This window comes from Adiantum capillus-veneris, chromosome 8 (assembly GCF_014529385.1).
Source record: "Adiantum capillus-veneris isolate H3 chromosome 8, ASM1452938v2, whole genome shotgun sequence".
In the NCBI taxonomy this organism is placed as follows: Eukaryota; Viridiplantae; Streptophyta; class Polypodiopsida; order Polypodiales; family Pteridaceae; genus Adiantum; species Adiantum capillus-veneris.
Genome location: NC_140938.1, coordinates 30,697,883 through 30,713,190, shown reverse-complemented (window position 1 = coordinate 30,713,190; position 15,308 = coordinate 30,697,883). Strand labels below are relative to the sequence as shown.

Below are 15,308 nucleotides of genomic sequence, written 5' to 3'. Positions count from 1 at the left end.
GTCAATATCCTTAATTTAGTGAGCTATGCCACTTGCCCCCATGTGGGTTGCTTGTGGTGGTGAGTGGAAAAAAGGCCTTTTGAGCTTTACCTCACCAAGGTCACAAACCCACACACCTTAAAATAGCAAAGAGATCAAGGGATAATTGCTTGGGGTAATGGTGCTCAAATGGTGAGGTTAGGGGATCTATGGAAAGCTTATGAAAAGGGCTTCCAAACAATGTGAGAAATTCAAGGTGATAATGATAACAAAGAAACTAATTTGGGGATGCAAAATAGGGAAAATAATGCTATGTGAGCAATGCAAGGTGGTGATGATAGTGAAGAAATTAATTTGGGGATGTAAATTAGGTCTATGTCTATTTAAAGCAAAGCTCTAATCTTTCAATGATGCAATCAAGCAATTAAACCATCAAATGATCGTTTTAAATTGATGTGGTTACTTGAAGGATTAATCAATCAATGAAGCTAATTGGAAAATGAAAGCATGCAAATTCACCTACTAGCTAATATGGATAGGTTCTTCCTAATTGAGCATTAATTAGCCATGAGGGTAGTGGATCACTTGGGTTTTCCAAGGGCATGCTCACACATGATTAATCAAGTACTTGATCAGTGGAATAACAAATAATTAAAATGCTACAAGCATAAGAAGTTAACTACTTCTCATTGCTATGATACTAGTTGCTAGGATTAGGGTAAATTAATAAGTGTAGCATTTATAATGATAATTAAGAAATGATCAATGGCACGATACACAAGATCTATCAAGCTTAAAATGAAGTAAATTATTGACCATAAAACTCACACGAGAAGTGTGTACAACATGAGCTATTTAAGTAGAGGTAGCTAGTATAGGACAATGTAGTAGTATCAACGAATCTGGCACCAAGGGGGCACTCCAAATCAACCCTACAAATGTGAGAGCAACCCATGAAGCTAAGGAGTTGGTTTGGACTCATGTACAACTCATTTATATATTAGTACCCTCATACACATCACATGGAAGGCACATTATAAGCTACCACACAAGCTAGTGACTATATTAGGGAAGGTACACACCATATATTGGTGCACATGCCAAAATCCATATGCCCAACACTAGTGAGGCGATGCACTCGTCGATCACGAATGCTCTAGACCGAAGGTTGTTCGTTCTTTGGAAAACTAGCTTCAATATGACTTGCAATGCAATGCTTTCTTGGCTTGTTCCTACATCATGGTTACATAGCACGAACCACAAAAGTTATCGAACACCATGTTGATTTGGCAGCACTCCTGCATAGAGTGGCATCCCAAACATGGTAGTCGTGAACATGGAGTCTATTGCTCAAGCATCGTTCCTTGAGAGACGCACGCACATGTGGAGCATCCAATCATCTTGGATGATGGGAATGAAGGGTCTATCCCTCTCATCTAAGGCATCAAGGATGTAGGATTGATGGTGTAGCATCTTCTTTAGCTCAATAAATTTGAGTGCTTCCTTGTACATTGATGCCCAATCATCGCTTCCTAGCCACCCTAAATTGAGAAGACCAAAAGTCAATTGGAATATGACAAGACATGTGAACCCAAACATGATAGTGAGAGTGAGTGTATATAGATAAACCCAGTCTATAGATGTGGATGGAGGTAAATCCATCACACACATATAAACAGGCATCTATAAACCTTGACAAGTGTAAACCGTGGTAGATGTAAACCCAAACATGGTTACATATGTGGTTGCAAGTAAAGCCACCACGCAAGTAAACCTGGGCATCACTCTGAGAAAAATAAAATAGGGAAAATGTCTGGAGAAATTTCATAAGATGAAAAGAGTTGAAGTAGTTTGGATCACATATTACCTTTGATGCAAAGTTGATACGACATGAAGAAATAGGAAAAAATTGTGGAGAAGTTTCATAAGATGAAAAGAGTGGACGTAGTTTGGATCACATATTACCTTTGATGCGAAGTTGATACGATTTCTTGGTACCATGAAGAATCTATAGGACACTTGCTCTATTGGTGATGCCTTGTTGACGTGAAATGATTCTTTAGAGATACTCGTATTGCCAACATGGAGACATGTGCCAAACATTGAACAAATCCTCAATGCATAGTTTCTTAATGGTAGGATGCACTAGTAAGTGGTAAAGATCATATTACCTTTGATGCAAAGTTGATACGACCATGACGAAATAGGAAAAAATTGTGGAGAAGTTTCATAAGATGAAAAGAGTGGACGTAGTTTGGATCACATATTACCTTTGATGCGAAGTTGATACGATTTCTTGGTACCATGAAGAATCTATAGGACACTTGCTCTATTGGTGATGCCTTGTTGACGTGAAATGATTCTTTAGAGATACTCGTATTGCCAACATGGAGACATGTGCCAAACATTGAACAAATCCTCAATGCATAGTTTCTTAATGGTAGGATGCACCAGTAAGTGGTAAAGATCATCCCAAGAACCTGTCACATGACCTTTGTGGCCACCATGCACTCTTATTCTCGTGTTTTCCATGACATCAAGGGGATATTGAATCAAGTCCATAAAGTGGAAACCACTCTTCTTGGATGTACATAATCTTCGTTGATCATGACCCACTTTTTGTACCTTGCCCCGTCGATGACATACAAGCTTAGCTAAGGTTTTGGAGGTGCACATTTGCCTAATCAATATGGCTTTGTGCTTGATAGCAACACTGTTTAGCACTTTTTGAATATCATCCTTCTCCACTATGTATTCCTCAATAATACAATCTCCATTCTTGTCAAGCGTCTTCTTTCTGACTTGTAAACCCATGCACTGTCTTGTCACACAAGGAGAGCAGCTTCATACGTATGAACTTCCTCCCAAGAGAGCAATGTTGCACAACCACACATGTCCACAAACTCTTTCACACACACAAGTGATAGTGCACCATGTGCTGTGATGATTGCTGGCAAACCAAGATGCCCGCTTGAATGGGATGCTAACATGATGCATTCCCAATCTTCTATGCATGGAAGTCGTTTTCCCTTGTTAATTGCAAGATATATGGAGCCACATTCATCAATTACAATGTGAAGCAATTCTTTACTTCTTGCCCGCTTTTTCAAGTCCAATAAACCTCGCTTGTTTTCAATTTTGAGAGCATCTATGGTCATTGCTCGCCTATCTTGTATGCATGCTATCATGAGGTTTTATCTCTGTCTCTCAAAAGCGAAGTACCTATTCGAAGTAAAAGCAAAGGCATTCTTGTATGTTGACCCTCTTCGAACCAATCTTCCACTCGTGGAAGCATCATCTCCATCCACATTGGAGCTGTTATAAGTGTAATATGCTTCAGCCAAACCATCATCGTCTATTTCTCGCAAAGGCAAGTCATTCAAATCCCAACAATGGTGGGAAGCCACCTATATCCCTACTAACTTCCATTCTTGCCCCAAGTCGAATGCATGGGATTACCCTCATACGCAAGTCTCTCCCTCACAATAAATAGTGTGCCAGTCTGCAAAGATGGCGCAGGACTGAGCCCCACTTGCACCCCGTCGATCTCATCAAAGGGCTTTATTAAAGCCATGTGCTTTTTAGTCGTGTAGAGCTCCTCTACTAGGTTCCAAATCATGCCCCATGCTAGGAGGGGAAGCTTTGAACCTAACCACATACGATTGAGGCCAATTTCAAAGCATAGAAGAGGATAATAAAACGCATTTTCTCCGATTCTTCAAGCAACACATGATCACACACACACACACACATGAACATTGGAGGGAGAGAGAGAGAGAGAGAGAAGAAGAAGAAGAAGAAGAGAGAGAGAGAGGCAATATCAGATGACAGTCATAGGACTAAGAAGGCGAACTATACAATGTCTTCGGACGTCGAGGCCATAAATTCATGAAAAGAGCTCAAGAGTTGAAGTCTTACTTCTTACAATCTTTGTACCTCATGGATGTATGACAACAAAATAAACTCACCGGGCACCCCACACACTTCTGAAGCATTGAATCGTGTTGCATTTCTGAGAAAGTATATGTACAAAGGCAGAGGTATCATTATACAAAGGTGGCAGTATCCTGATTCCTATACAATTGGGCACCACCTGGGAAAGAATATCAATGTTCCTCGGACAGGGCAGGGCCCAAGGCCCCCATTGTATTTACAAACCTTTCAGGTATCCTATGCTTCATACCTGCTCCACTTTGCAGAGAGTCTCTCTTTTCAAGACCTCATGAAAACGCTGGGCAGCCTGCAACTTCAATGCCTGGAGCCGTCGGGCATGATGCTAGTGGACAATTGTCCAAATTTTCCCCCCACCAACTCAAAGAAATGTTTTGCAAACCCAAGAACAAATACAGCATAATGCCCATGAAGGCAAGCCCTGCATCCAAGCCCCCTGACAGCACATAATTGTACCGCTGCCACCATGCCTTCCGGTACCTAAAGATTATAAAGCTAAAGATGAACCCAGTTGCACACCAGCTTGTGAAATTGACGGCGGTAGCTGGAGGCATCATCCCTGTTGCACCAATCAAAACAGGCATGTTGATCAATCTTATCCACTTCTGATTGGGGAACTGCCGGCACAATAGCCATACTATTACTGGAGCAATTGCCCCAATGAGGAAAAACCAATTCACTGCAGAGTATAAACCCAAATCCCCAAATATCCTTCGTGGCCCGATAAGACCCCATATAACCGAGGCATCATAGAAGACGCGATCCCCTGGACATGTCCAAGGGCTGTTGGAGGGTAGTGCAGCTGGGTCACATATATTTGAGACGTTCTCAATCATGTACCAAGCTGTACACAGATACGATAAGGCTGCGACAATTGTCCCCACAATCTGCAAATGAGCCCAAAAGAAGCCTGTTATGCGACGGTTTACGGACAACCTTGAGAAGATTGAAATGAGAAAGATAAATGCAACAGATACCTGGGCCATGAACATATCCCGGGGCGGAATCTTCATATAATGACCCAATTTGAAGTCTTGCAAGAATTCAAGTGCTTGAGACATGCTGATGTAGCCATAAACTTTGAAGCACACATTTGCTACTGGTCGACCTGGATAAAGGTAACCAATCAGGTATTCGGTGATAATGTTGAGCCCTGGTGACTGTTGCATAAACACACCCAAAAAATTTAGCCACAGAAGAATGCAAGCTAAAATGCAATGGAAAACACAAGGCAAATGAATGACTTCATTGTGAACATGCAATGTATAAAGTCTGAAGGTAATACAAGTGCATATATGTGAGGTCTGGCAGATGCAATGTAACCTGGTTTGTTGTTGCCTTTATTATGCCGATAGGCAGAGTAAAGAAGAACGCAATGATGCAGGCCACTGCAACCCCCCACCATGGCAATTGCAGCTGGTCAATATAAGTCTGGCAGGCACCAATTGCAACTGAGATTGTGACAACAAGTATACCCAGAAACCACCATTGGGGAACTTGCTTGTATCGTCTCATCAGACGAGTGTGAACATCTACTTGCTGAGACTTGAATGCAGCTCTACTTAGCTGCCAAATATCTCTATTTATACCAAAAAAACAAGAACATGAGTAAACTTAGCACATCAGGCTCTAGGTGCCGACAGGATTGGATACAAGATGTCTATACTTACTTGCCATGGAAGAGCATCACATGGACAAGGGTTGCGGAGAGTGCTGCAAAGCCGACGCCATAGCTGAATACAAAAAAGGTACTCAGATGCAAGCGGCCATAGGCCGAATATGCTGCTTCATCAAGCTGGAACTTGGCATTGATAATTTTGGAGATATTGTAATGCTGACCAGAAGCTGTAAACAATCCATCCGAGAAGATGGGGAAAGTCTTTGCCTGGAAGATATTGAAAAAATAGGCAAGTGGCGTGACTACATAGACAACAAGTACATAGCCTGCCATCACATTTGCTATAGCGAACCACGGAGAGGCAAGAGGGCTTCCCAGATAGGAGGAGATAGCTGACCAATCAAGGCCAATAGCTCCCAAGCCTAGACCTGAAAGTCCAGAACCCAATTGCTGCATAAATACGGATTGCGGATACACCCAACATAGCCAGGAGAGAGATGTGAGCATCGGGATAAGGTAGCCAGGAAAAATGTAGTATGCAAAACTGCACACCAATGCCAAGGCAAAAAATTGATTCCTGCTTAAACCTCCCTTCGGCCGATTGTCCTTCTCATGCAAAGCTCTGCAAAGACAGAACAGTTATCGTCACTCTCACCAAACATGGAAAGCTTGGACTCTACAATGCAATGCTCAAAGGACAAAAGTAACAAAAAAGGTTAACAAACACCACCAGACATTCAGCGTTTTCCTGAAACTTCCCTCATACACTTACTACTTGCCATGTTTTTTTAGCCAGACAATCTTTGTCTCTTTTCAAGAGACCACTTCTCAATGGGGCCTCACTATCTCCACCGACAGCAAGACACATCTGAATTGGAAAAGAATAGCCAACGACTAATAGGGAAGACTGCCTATACAAGTTTACACTCTTGACTGGTCTCAATCTAGCTTCAAACCAAGTACACTACTAAGCAGACAAGTAGAGTCTAGACAACTGACACAACCATAACCATCTCTTTAACCACTATCTCGTGCATAAATGAGTGTAAATCCTCGTTTTACACCAAAATAGATCCCACATTAATACCAAGTTTATGAGCTTGCAAATTTGCACATTCCTGGTCAAGCACTACCTTACCTAAACAAGGAAACTTGAACTAAGTTTGATGGCCACCACATGGTGGCCGGCTCCACAAGGTGGGTTCGGAAAACGCCTGCCCATCCGAAACCTAGAATCTGACAGTGCACATGGAAAACGTCAGTAAAAGAACGCACAATGTCCTCCTTCAATCATACTAACAAAGTGTTCATTGAATTGCACATGCCTAGGACTGTTGAAGATAATAATCTTAGACAAAAACATCACAAGTCAAATACCTGTGGTGACCAGGCCAAAATCCCTTATTTTTTATTACAAAAACAAAGACTTTGATGCCACATTCATTAAAAAAGATGGCTGAAACAAGAAGAAACGGGACTCTGAGACAGTCGTCAGCAATAACCAACCTAAAAGCCTAAGCTGTTGATCTACCTAATATATACACGATGACGTGAATAATTTTTCAATCAAAACAACCCTTTGTATGAGTTCACAAGCAACAGAGTAGGATTATTATGACCCTGAAGCTCCCAAGTTGACCGACAACCAATACTAACAGAAGCCAACGACTCTAAATCCTCCATCAATTGAGTATGATATGAGAGAGGTTTATTTAAAAAAATCAGCAAAACATTGTTGTAACCGTGTAGTGAATCATACCTGAGTTGTAAAAACCACTATGAAGGCTACCATAAAGTTAAGATTCTTCTTGTAGAAAATTTTGACAATTGTAACAATGTGGATGGCATAAACACTTCCAGCACCAGCATTGGCAAATATAGTTATTAGCACATGCTCCTTCATGTTGAAAGGACCTGGATTCAGCGTAAATTGCCAATTGGTGCCCGGAAAGCGCATTTTGCGAGTAGGTAAGGTAGCCGCCATAAAGCGCCCCAAGGGCAAGACAGCAATTTGAGCAGAAACAGCAGTAATACTTAATGGCTCAGTCCGGAACCAGAAAAACTGATTGAGGACGGAGAGTATGATGCACGAAAGGAGACCGAGTGTCCACATTCGGAAGGTTACGACAGGTATGGATGGGTCATCAGTTATGGGTACGGTCAGCGCAACCTCTTCAACAGGTGATTGCTCTTGCTCATACGGAAGCTCCACCTTGAGCTCATCGTCTTCATCCTTCTCATGCAGAGTCTCTACTTCCCAGCTTTTGCTTGCTAAAAGAGGAGACTCTTCCTCGTTGCGGCCTATGCCCTCATGCCTTTCATCCATCTCTGCCAGTTGTCCCGTGCCGCTATCTTCGTCTTGCCGTAAAACTGCGAAGATTAGAGGATAAGATTCAACACAGATCTATCATCTCTTCGTCCTGCTACAGATTTCGAAAGAAAAAGGCCACTTACGCGGTGTTTCCAAGCTCTCCATAGCTGCGACTTGCTGTTACACGCCAAATATGCTCATTAATAGGAGAGCTTTACACGCTGTCCGACTTGAGAGGGAGACTTATGTCCGCCCAATGTGCCCAATTGTGACGCCCTCGTTCGGGGCGTCGCAGAAAAGGGGCCGCGTCGGCTCACCTGCGATGCAAACGGGACCTGCAGGCAAGCAAATGCATATACAAGATCGCAACTTGAAAATTGAACGCAAGAGGGACACGAGAGTGAGGGACGCGAACGAATAATCAATATCATAAGAAAGTGCCGAATACAAGGGACGCAAGTAATCACATGAAAACGGTGCTGGCAAGTTGGGGGAAGTGGCACATACTTCCCTTATATACACCCCCGGGTTGAGAGAGCTTGACGCCCACGTCAAGCCGGGGTTTTGAGAGGTGCCGATACAAAAGTTGATGCCGAGGTTTTGGGGAGGATATTTACAAGGGGGGGAGTGAAGTGTTGCCAAAAATGTCTAGCTACCTAGGGTGATGCTAGTTACAAGTGGGGGGGAGGACTACTCTATGTTGTTGTCATGTAGTGTGTTGTCCTCCTCTTCAGTGGGCATGTTGTAGAAGCACAGCACAAGGGGTCTTCCGAGTTGAAGCGTGATTTCTTCAGGTACCCAAGTGCATTCCGTCATGGGGTGATTGCGCCATTTGACATAGAAAAGTTGTCCCCGGCACCCAAAACGCGACTTTAGGATAGCCTCCGGCTCATGTGGCGGGCCATCCTTTACATATTCGGGGAGGCTTCTACCATAGGTGTTATCCGGCACAAATCTCTTGAGTAGACTTACATGGAAGGCGTTGTGGATGTTGATGTGTGATGGGAGATCCAGCTTGTAGGTGATGTCGTTGTAGGACTTGAGCACTTTGTATGGCCCATAGTAGCGGTGGTTGAACTTCGGGGAGAGGCCTTGAGGTAGGGTGATATTCTGGGAGCTGACGAGGACTGAGTCACCTTCTTGAAAGAGTTCGGCAGGCCTTCGCTTTTGGTTGGCATATTTGGTGATGCGTACCTTGCTTTGCTCGAGACTCTTCTTTGCCCTCTGCATGCGGGTTTGCCATTGTTGAAGAAACTCTTCACATTCCAGATCCCGGGCATGCACATCGCCGGTTGCCAGTGCAAGAGGTGTGATGACTTCTTTACCTGTGGAGAGCTCGAAGGGGGTGTAGCCAGTGCTGCTATGGATGGAGTTGTTGTAGTGGAATTCCAGGACGTCCATGTATTCGGACCAGTCCTTCTGATCTGCCTTGACATAACTGCGAATGTAGTCTTCAATGCCTTGGTTGACTCTTTCAGTTTGACCATCGGTTTCTGGGTGGTAGGCGGAGGAGAAGCCGAGCTGGGTGCCTAGCAGCTTGAAGAGCTCGCGCCAGAGGTCGCTGAGGAAACGGGTGTCGCGATCAGACACTATGGCTAGGGGAAGGCCGTGGTATTTGAAGACTTTGGCGAAGAAGTGTTTGGCGACTTGGTAGGCGGTGACGGGAGGCTTTGCAGGTATGAAGTGAGCTTGCTTGGTGAAGTAGTCGACGACCACCATGATGGTAGTGTGGCCGTCGGAGGGGGGGAGGTCGACGAAGAAGTCCATACTTACCATGTCCCAAGGCCAGGAGGGTGTTGGCATGGGGTGGAGGAGGCTAGTAGGCTTGACTCTTTGAGCTTTGACCAGTTGACAGGTTGGGCAGGTGCGCACATAGTCGATTACGTCGTCCTTCATTTTTGGCCACATGTAGTGTTGATGGAGTTTGTCATAAGATCTCTTCTGGCCACCATGTCCAGCTAGCTTGCAGTCATGAGCCTCCCACATGAGGTCTTTCTTTAGCTCTGGATCATTGGGGATGTAGATTTTTCCATGCGCGTAGAAGAGGTTATCTTTGACTTCAAAGAGACCCACTGCAGCTTTCCCCGAGATATGGTCGTTGAGCATGCGGAGGACAGCAGGATCAGCTTTTTGAGCGTCGAGGATGCGTTGGCGTAGGGTGCTGGTTGCTGTGGAGATGGTTGTGAGGGTGGGCATTCGACTGAGGGCATCTGGCATGACATTTGTGGTTCCTTGTTTGTGAATGATGTCGATGCCGTACTCTGCCAGTGTATCTTGCCACCTGGCTTGCTTGGGGGTGAGTTTTGGTTGTGTCTGGAAGTACTTGAGGGATATATTATCTGTGTAGACCTTTGTGTGCTTGTCTTGGACATAGTGTCGCCACTTTCGGAGGCAGTGGACGACAGGGAGCATTTCCTTCTCATGGGTGGTCCATCTTGTCTCTACATCGGTGAATTTGTGGGATTCATAGGCGATGGGTTGACTCTCTTGCATGAGGACCCCACCAATGGCGCCATCGGAGGCATCAGTGTGAACTTCAAAGGGTTTGGTGAAGTCAGGTAGTCGGAGGACGGGGGTACTACACATGGCTATCTTCGGGTTCTCAAAGGCTTCTTCTTCTCTGGAGGTCCACTGAAAGGGTTTGTGGCCTTTGGTTATCTCTGTAAGTGGGGCCGCAATCTTGCTGAAGTCGCGGATGAAGCGGCGGGTGTACTGACAGAAACCCACAAACTCTCGGACTTCTTTGATGGATGTCGGGGGAGCCCACTTGATGACGGCATCGACTTTCTTGGGGTCCACCATGATACCTTCTGATGTGACGATGAAGTCGAGGAACTCGATTTTTCTGGACAGCAAACTCACACTTCTCCAGCTTGGCATACAGCTGGTGTTCCCGGAGGCGCTTGAGTACTGCGGCGACATGCTTCTAGTGTTCTTCTAAAGTTTTGTTGTAGATGAGTAGATCGTCGATGTAAGTGATGAGGTAATCATCAATCATGTCGCGGAAACTGTCGTGGATTATTTGGCAAAAAGTGCCCGGACCGCCGGTTAGACCAAACCCCAGTACCATCCATTCCCAGGAGCCGTAGCGTGTGCGGAAGGCGGTCTTCGGAATGTCTTTCGAGGCGATGCGGACTTGGTGATAGCCTGAGCGGAGGTCGATGCGAGTGAAGTATTGGGCACCCTATAGTCTGTCCAGAAGATCTTCCATGAGGGAGACTGGGTACCTGTTCTTGATAGTTATCTTGTTGAGGGCCCGATAATCCACGCAGAGTCGCATCGAGCCATCTTTCTTCTTGACGAACAAGACTGGGGCCCCAAAAGGAGAGTTGCTGGGCAGGATGATCTCGGTGTCGTTCATGCGGTAGGGAGCCTTCGCCGGGGGTGTGCTTCCTGGGATGAGGTCAATTTCATGTTGAATTTGACGTGGAGGGGGTAGGCCGGGGGGAAGTTCTGGAGGCATGACATCCTTGTACTTCTGTAGGATGGGGGTAAGGGAGGGGTCACCCACTTTGGCCTGCTCGATGGTGATGGAGTTGATTCTTGTTGTGGGCTGTTCCTTTGCTTGCATGATGCAGAGGTGAACCTGAGCTCCTTTCTTGAGGGCCCGCTCTGCTTGCTTTGCACTCATGAGGTTGAGTCTGGGGGAAGATGTCTCTGGGACTTTTTGTTTGCCTTTCATCGCTGCCAATTGAGCAGGGTCTTGGCGGTTGATGGGAGGGGGATTGGTTTGAAGATGCGCCTGGCGGGTGAAAGCTTGCTTTGTTGTGAGTCTGGCGCCTTGTACTGTCACTGCTTTGCCTTGATTATTCAGCAGTAATTGGTCCACCTTCATGCCTAGGAGTGCAATGAGGTACTTGTCGTTGAAGGAGAGACCAATGATTGCTTCAAAGTCGTCCATTGGGACCACTATGAAATCAAGTCGACATGTGAATTCACCCATCTCGATCCTGACTTGCCGAGCTGCCTTGACATTGTTATCCTTTCCTTGGGCAAACTTGACTGTCGTTTCATTGACGGTGGTGAGACGTATGCCCAGGCGCGCGGCACATTGTGGTGATAGAAAATTGTGTGTGGCGCCTGAGTCTACCATGATCCATTGCTGCTGGGATCCAATTGTTGCCTGGACATATAAGTTCTGAATGTCCGTTATCGCCGCTGCCATGCATTGCGGGTGGAGGGAAACTGCTCCAATCCGGGGTTGCTGGTTAGCAACAGGGCTAGCCAGTTCTTCGACTCTTATTCGTGGGGGGGGGGGGGAGGGTGGTTCTTCTATTTGGAGGGTGTTGACCCTGCTAGATGAGGAGGCTGCTTGATTGCGCTTGCGTACGCAAGCGTAGTAGGGGCCATGAGCAATCCTGCAGTCACTGCACCAGGTGCGATCGGGGCGCGGGTTGTTATTGTTGCCCTTGTAAGTATTGGGGACAAAACTGCTGGACGTGGTGCTGTAGGAATTGCTCGCAAAAGAGCTGCGTGGTGGTGAGTGGGGTTCATTGCTTCTATTATTTGGTATAAATTCGCGGCCTCGCCCGACGGGTGGGTTAGGCCAGTTATTGGGGGCAAAATTATTGGGGCGAGGGTTGTTTGTAGTGACACCTGGGGTTGAGTTTGTATCTCGTAGCTTTTCGGCCATGTTGGCGGCCACTTCCCAGGTGTTGGGATTCTACTTCTCTACCTCGCGACGGGCCCAGGGTTTAAGGCCGTACAGGAAGCCATGTAGCCTGTCTGCTGCGTGCATCAGTGGGAGTTGGAGCATCAATCGCCGGTACTTGACAACGTAATCTGATATGTGGCCGTCTTGGCGTAGATCGCGCCACGAATCCCTAACTTTGTTGCCTTCATTCTCTGGGACAAAATAGCTGAGCATGTCTCTTTGTAAGTCTTCCCAGTCCTCCCAGTGCTTTGATGACTGTTCGGTGAGGAACCATACATAGGCGTCATCGGCCAGGAAAGTTTTGGCCACTTGCACCCATCTGCGTCTGCCTATGTTGTTCCACTACATGTAGTCTTCGACCTCGCTGAACCACTTGTTGAGTTCCAGTGAGGTGCGATGGACTTTGTATTTCTCTGGGGGAATGGGTTTGAATTTGCCCAGTCTGTTTTCATCTTCTAGCATTCTCTCAGGGATGTAGTAGCGCCCTTCACTTCGGTCATCCCGGTAGTCTTCATCTTCGTCGACTGTCTCTAATCTTCCGGGCCGCGGTCGTCTTTGTGTGTTTCGCCGCGCGTTAACATTACTAGGCCCCGGGCGGTCTTCGTTTCGCTGGCCTAGCTGTGTTTGCAGCAGATCGCTCAGATTAGCGGACATCACGTTGATTTGGTGTTTTACGGAGGCCATGATGCGTGCCTCCAGTCTTTCTTCCATTGAGTCTTGGTGGTCTTGTCGCGACTTCTTCTCTTTGTTCTTCTTGGGGGCTCTATGCGGTTCTGGTTCAGTTCTGTATCCTTCTTCATCTTCTTGATTTCCCGCCATTGGGGTGCTCTTGTGACCGGAGCCGTGGGAAATTCAAAAATATCGAAAACTGGAAAACTGCGCGAAAACGGCTTGAAAACGTTGGAAAACTGTGAAACAACGCAAAACGAGGTCCAAACGATGAAAACCGCGAAAAACGGCTCAAAAATGGTGAAAACCGGTCCCAAACGGTGTAAGACGGGGTAAAACGAGGTAAAACGTTGAAAAACGATGGGGAAAATGGAGAAACGCGTCAAAACGGGGCAAAACGGGCCAAGACTGCGGAGAATGCGGTGAAAACGGGGCGAAACGCGGGTCAAATGAGGCAAAATGGTGGAAAACTGTAGGGAACGTGGAGAAAATGCAAGGAACGGGGCAAAACGGGGCAATCACGCAAGGGACGTGGTGAAACGGGGCAAAACTGGGCAACACAGGCCGAGAACGCGGAGAAAACGTGGAAAAACGAGGCAGACGGGCCGAAATCGTGGTGAGAACCACGGGCCACGGGCCGACGTCGGGTCGGCGAGGACTCGAGCCGAAGCTCTAATACCAAGTGTGACGCCCTCGTTCGGGGCGTCGCGGAAAAGGGGCCGCGCCGGCTCACCTGCGATGCAAACGGGACCTGCAGGCAAGCAAACGCATACACAAGAACGCAACTTGAAAACTGAACGCAAGAGGGACACGAAAGTGAGGGACGCGAACAAATGATCAATATCATAAGAAAGTGCCGAATACAAGGGACGCAAGTAATCACATGAAAACGGGGCTGGCAAGTTGGGGGAAGTGGCACATACTTCCCTTATACCAATAGTCGTTATTTTTGGCCTGCCTATCTCTGCCGCACATGCTTGTAGAAACTTGTTGATGTTGTTTAGTACTGATGTATTGTCAAGTCTTGAGAGTCTATAACAATATGTTTACATGTATTGGAGTGTAGTGTAGAGAGGTTGACATCGACGATGCATAAAATAATTGAGGGTCCATTCAAACTGCCTTCTTGGTGCTTTGTAGCAAAAATTTGCCTTTTCCACCCAAAACTTGGGTGTGGGCTGAGGTTGAGCAGTGCATAATTCACACCTCCTATACGCCTTGGACTGTATGCCCTCGCTTTTCATCTCTATTGCCACGGCTGCATACTCGCTTATCGGCTAGCTTCCACCCTTCCACCCCATAGGCAGCATGGCTAGGCCGGAACTTCTCCTCTCCTGATTGTCCACCAGTCAGTTTCCATGTAAGTAGGAAAAGCAGAGCATCTGCGGGCTATGTGAACAAGGTTCTCCGTCAGCACTAATGGTTCAGGCTGATGGGCAGCGAACCCTCTCAAAGATACAATTTAAGAGACATTAACTCGAAAGAAAAGTTAATGACAGAGGAACAATTTAAAAGACATACAATTTAATGAGGGTGTCCGCTCAAAGTAGAAACCACAACAGCACCCAAGAAGCCTAGCTCAGTTGGTGAGACCTTCGTGATGTAACCCCAAGGTTGAGGATTTGAGGCTCATGGACTACGTTCTCTCGAGTGTCTCCTCCTCCCCCATTGGAGAGGGTGTTCTCATTGTTGGCCCTCAAGGGTGTGATGTATAACAATGTGCATTTGTAATAAATACATGGATGTGTTAATATTTCTCCCTACTATTTTCCTCGTGCTCAATGGTTAAAGAAGAAAACCATAATAGCAACCACAAGTAGAAGAATGTCACATAGTGTGGCCCAATCTCTATGCAATGTATTTACTTCAAACCAGGACCTAGCATTTAGGCGTTTAGCTAGTTTCAATTGGTCCCTAACTATATGACGCTTGAATCATAGCCTTGCACAGCTGGAGATCCTCATCTTGAGACTTGGCACCAGACACAAGAGTAGCAACAAAAGTATGCATACATGTACAACCATGAAACACGTGTGAAGGTTGACAACAAGCATCTAGTATTCAAGAAAGATTATACCCCTCAAGCATGCCCCGTACTTGCTTTGGTCGACCCCCTCTTCTAGCAC

At 46.1% G+C, this 15,308-nt stretch overlaps 1 protein-coding gene across 1 annotated transcript; it reads right to left on the bottom strand.

Moving 5' to 3' along the window:
* Positions 1-3,963: 3,963 nt before the first annotated feature.
* On the bottom strand, positions 3,964-8,155 carry LOC147451894 (oligopeptide transporter 7-like). The gene is made up of 7 exons (XM_086517783.1): positions 8,003-8,155; positions 7,308-7,918; positions 6,687-6,784; positions 5,601-6,170; positions 5,254-5,509; positions 4,908-5,090; positions 3,964-4,817 (listed from the first exon to the last, which is right to left on the bottom strand). Exons 1-7 carry the CDS (start codon positions 8,022-8,024, stop codon positions 4,200-4,202), a joined length of 2,358 nt encoding a protein of 785 aa, XP_086373909.1. The 5' UTR covers positions 8,025-8,155; the 3' UTR covers positions 3,964-4,199.
* Between the last annotated feature and the right edge of the window lie 7,153 nt (positions 8,156-15,308).